Source organism: Zerene cesonia, chromosome 1, assembly GCF_012273895.1.
Source record: "Zerene cesonia ecotype Mississippi chromosome 1, Zerene_cesonia_1.1, whole genome shotgun sequence".
Taxonomy (NCBI): domain Eukaryota; kingdom Metazoa; phylum Arthropoda; class Insecta; order Lepidoptera; family Pieridae; genus Zerene; species Zerene cesonia.
The window spans coordinates 8,997,374-8,999,173 of record NC_052102.1 but is presented as its reverse complement, the minus strand read 5'-3'; the positions used below and the strand labels follow the sequence as shown (position 1 = coordinate 8,999,173).

At 38.0% G+C, this 1,800-nt stretch overlaps 1 protein-coding gene across 1 annotated transcript in view; it reads right to left on the bottom strand.

The window, feature by feature from the left end:
- Window positions 1-1,800, bottom strand: part of LOC119836950 (NADH dehydrogenase [ubiquinone] flavoprotein 1, mitochondrial-like) — a 5,725-nt gene that overhangs the window by 2,789 nt on the left and 1,136 nt on the right. The window contains exons 2-4 of the mRNA XM_038362463.1: window positions 1,603-1,800; window positions 932-1,224; window positions 13-342 (exon numbers count right to left, since the gene is read on the bottom strand). Coding sequence (XP_038218391.1) covers window positions 13-342; window positions 932-1,224; window positions 1,603-1,800 — 821 coding nt within the window. The remainder of the gene's footprint in view (window positions 1-12; window positions 343-931; window positions 1,225-1,602) is intronic.

The window sequence follows — 1,800 nt, the reverse complement described above, 5'->3', positions numbered from 1 at the left end:
GTGCGAGCTGGCCCAATTCATGCCGAAGTGTGCTTGACTACCACATACATTACACGTATTGGTTAATGTATCAAGTAATCTTTTTATTTTGGAAGAATTCCCACAACTTACAGGTGATACAGCGATGGTCTCCACATTGTTCACAGTAGTGGGGCAGCCGAATAGGCCCACATCAGCAGGGAACGGAGGCTTGAGACGGGGCTTGCCCTGCTTGCCCTCAATGGACTCGATGAGGGCCGTCTCCTCGCCGCAGATGTACGCGCCGGCGCCGCGGTGCACGAACACGTCGAAGTCATACCCAGAGTTGCAGGCGTTCTTGCCGATCAGACCCGCTTGGTATGCCTGAAACGTACAGTAAATGAATAGTAAAATACCTTCTTTATTCATATGTTAAACTGGCACTTGTATATGACATAAACATTTGAACTAAAAGTTTGGAACACTCATTCATACAGCAAATCTTTGTTTTATCACTGCATTAAGATCAGCATACAGTTGTATGATGTGTTTGATCTCGTAGTAACAGCCAAAAATGTTGAGACAATACTTCATTTTATATCTAATCTTCTGTCTCAATCAGCTAACCACATATGTAGCTTGGACGTGTTCCTACCGTGGCTCACATGACTGATCTTCTAACTGTTGTAAAACATCTTAATTGTATGAATATATGGATTGTTTAGACTGTAGTTTATGTATTTAAATATTTCAAGGATTGCAGCAATTGTTAAGTAATAGAAAAATGTATATATATCAACATTCTCAAACAGAATTTTGTTTTCTGGCAGAAATTTAAAGGTTTTCCTTCACTACTTGAATTTAATCATTTTTTATAAATGTACTTACTATTTATTTTATTGCATAAATAAATTTTGAAACAAATTATTATATTTACTAAAAGCATGTTGGATACAAGTAAAAGCAAGGTCACCTCTGCAATGGCAACTTGTAAATTGCTGGCCTCATTGTAAAACTCTCCTCGGATGTAAATATATGCCGCTTGTGCCCCCATAGCTCGTCCAGCAATCAGGCATCCCTCAATCAACTTGTGGGGATCATGACGCATAATCTCCCTGTCCTTACAGGTGCCTGGTTCTCCTTCATCGGCATTCACAACAAGATATTTCGGTCGACCATCTGATGGCTTGTTCATGAAGGACCACTTCATGCCAGTTGGAAAACCAGCACCTCCGCGACCACGAAGACCAGATGTTTTAAGCTCATCTGTAATGGGTAATTTCTGGTTCATGTAAAACTTATACGCTTGATAAAATATTTTGGTGTGATGTGTTAATTACTTATAAAAAATCTCAAATTATGAACACTACATTCTACATCCTATATAAAACAGGTTTCTACAATTATTATGCAAGACAATGCAATTTTGTTTGCTTATGAAGCTCTCAGTTAAATGAAGCATACTAAATTTCTGTAAGATAAAATTAACAATACATTAAATTTTTTATTGTTCACTATCATAGTGCATCTCACAAAAATCTCGATAAATAAAATGTTTCTTTACAGAAAAATGAAGATCAAATTTAGTCAAAGATGTGCTTACTGCTTTGTCAGCATATTATAATAATAAGAATATATACGTACTAACGATCCAGTCAGTTCCTTTTTCAAGTATATTTTTTGTCATATACCAATCTCCACGGGCCAAGGCACCCTTTAGTCTCCAATCATGGCGCCCATAAAGATTCGTGAAAATTCTGTCCGAGTCCGCCAAGGGACCAAATTTAGTTTTGCCTTGGCTTTGAAACCGAACCGACCCATTGCTGATGCTCACCAGAGGTC